This window comes from Salmo trutta, chromosome 32 (genome assembly GCF_901001165.1).
Source record: "Salmo trutta chromosome 32, fSalTru1.1, whole genome shotgun sequence".
NCBI classification, from domain to species: Eukaryota; Metazoa; Chordata; class Actinopteri; order Salmoniformes; family Salmonidae; genus Salmo; species Salmo trutta.
Window position 1 is genome coordinate 17,184,807 of NC_042988.1, and position 1,832 is coordinate 17,186,638.

The 1,832-nt window shown below is 42.5% G+C and overlaps 1 protein-coding gene across 1 annotated transcript; it reads right to left on the bottom strand.

Annotated features, from left to right (window-relative positions):
• Positions 1-581: 581 nt before the first annotated feature.
• Positions 582-1,557, bottom strand: LOC115170617 (gamma-crystallin M3). Its single transcript, XM_029726873.1, has 3 exons — positions 1,470-1,557; positions 1,055-1,294; positions 582-899 (listed from the first exon to the last, which is right to left on the bottom strand). The coding sequence occupies exons 1-3, from the start codon at positions 1,494-1,496 to the stop codon at positions 624-626; spliced, it is 543 nt and encodes a 180-aa protein (XP_029582733.1). The 5' UTR covers positions 1,497-1,557; the 3' UTR covers positions 582-623.
• Positions 1,558-1,832: the final 275 nt, after the last annotated feature.

Here is a 1,832-nt window from a genome sequence, read left to right on the forward strand (position 1 = left end):
TTGGGCTTAGTGGGACTATCATTTGTTTTTCAACAGGACAATGACCCAACACACCTCCAGGCTGTGTAAGGGCAATTTTACCAAGAAGAAGAGTGATGGAGGGCTGCATCAGATGACCGTGCCTCCACAATCCCCCGACCTCAACCAGATTGAGATGGTTTGGGGTGAGTCGGACCGCAGAGTGAAGGAAAAACAGCCAACAAGTGCTCAGCATATGTGGGAACTCCTTCAAGACTGTTGGAAAAGCATTCCAGGTGAAGCTGGTTGAGAGAATGCCAAGAGTGTGCAAAGCTGTCATCAAGGCAAAGGGTGGCTATTTGAAGAATCTCAAATATAAAATATATTTTGATTGTTTAACACTTGTTTGGTTACTACGTGATTCCATATGTGTTATTTCATAGTTTTGATGTCTCCACTATTATTCTACAATGTAGAAAATAGTAAAAATAAGAAAAACCCTTGAATGAGTAGGTGTTCTAAAACTTTTGACCGGTAGTATATATAATTGGCCTATATTATATCATACATACAGATGGAAACACAAAACACCAAATATTGAAATGATGTAGCACACTCAATTGTTACGGATTACCAATCACTTTTATTTGGTCAACATAACATATCTAGCACATATCAGTGATACGCCTCATGCTCATGAACCTCATCCCACTCATGCCCATATCCCTGAAGTTCCTGTACTCTCCGGGCCTCATGTACATCATCCTGCCTCTGAAGTGGGGCTGCTCGTACATCAGCCAGTGGCCATCCATCACGTTGCAGGACTGGCAGTCGGACATGTGGTAACGGTCCATGATGGAGTCACAGTCGTCCATCATCTCGTGCATCTGACCTCCGAAGTTATCTCTCTCGTAGATCCTCATTCTGTAGGATCCTCTGTGCTGTTAGGAGGAAATAATAATATGTTGAATGAATTAGTGAATACATCAGACTGTTGAAAAGCGTCATCGAGCCAATATGATTTGTGTGATTATGGACTTCACATAGCTACTTCGAGCAGGGCTGTTAACAGCAGACTAAATATCATATGGCCTACCATTGGGATCATGCGGCAGGACCTGATATCAGTCATTCCCATCATACTCTGGAAGTCAGAGTACTCTCCCCTCCTCATGAAGTACTGGTTTCCCATGTAGTTGTTGCGGTCGTAGACCATGAAGCAGCCGCTCTGAACCCTACAGGAGTGGCACCTGCTCAGGTAGGAGGACATGTCAGCGCAGTCGCTGCTGCACTCATAGGAACGACCCTGGAAGTTCCTGTCCTCGTAGAAGACGATCTGAAAATAAAAAGGGATAATTTCTATGAACTAAAATATTTTATGAAACAAAATTTTTTGAGAAATGTAGGAACTTTAAAGAACTTTAATGTTGTAGTTGGGGGTGCGTGAACACTAGAGGTCTTTGCATAACAATCGATGAAAATTAAAGTATATATTTTCGTTTTAAACTTACCCTGCCCATGTTCATGCTGGTGGACATGTTTGCTCACTGTGCTGCTGGTTGCTGCTCCTGAACTGATTCCTACCTGGTTTAACCCTTTCTTTTAAACCTGACCAAACCTAAAGAATTCCTAGCTCCATTGTTCAAACCCCTGACCCAGCAACATGCTATAGAAGCCTGCAGAGGCCACTGAGGTTATGTCCACATTTCCAGTGACTGGATCCCTCAGTGTCTTTAGAAAGACTGTTTCTCAATTGTCTGTTTCTCAAACAAAGTAACATAAAGCCTTTTGAGAGTTTACAACAGCTAGTAACAGCCTTGAAAAGGAATGTTCTCCATACAGTACATGTCACAATGCTTTCCTACGTTTTGCAA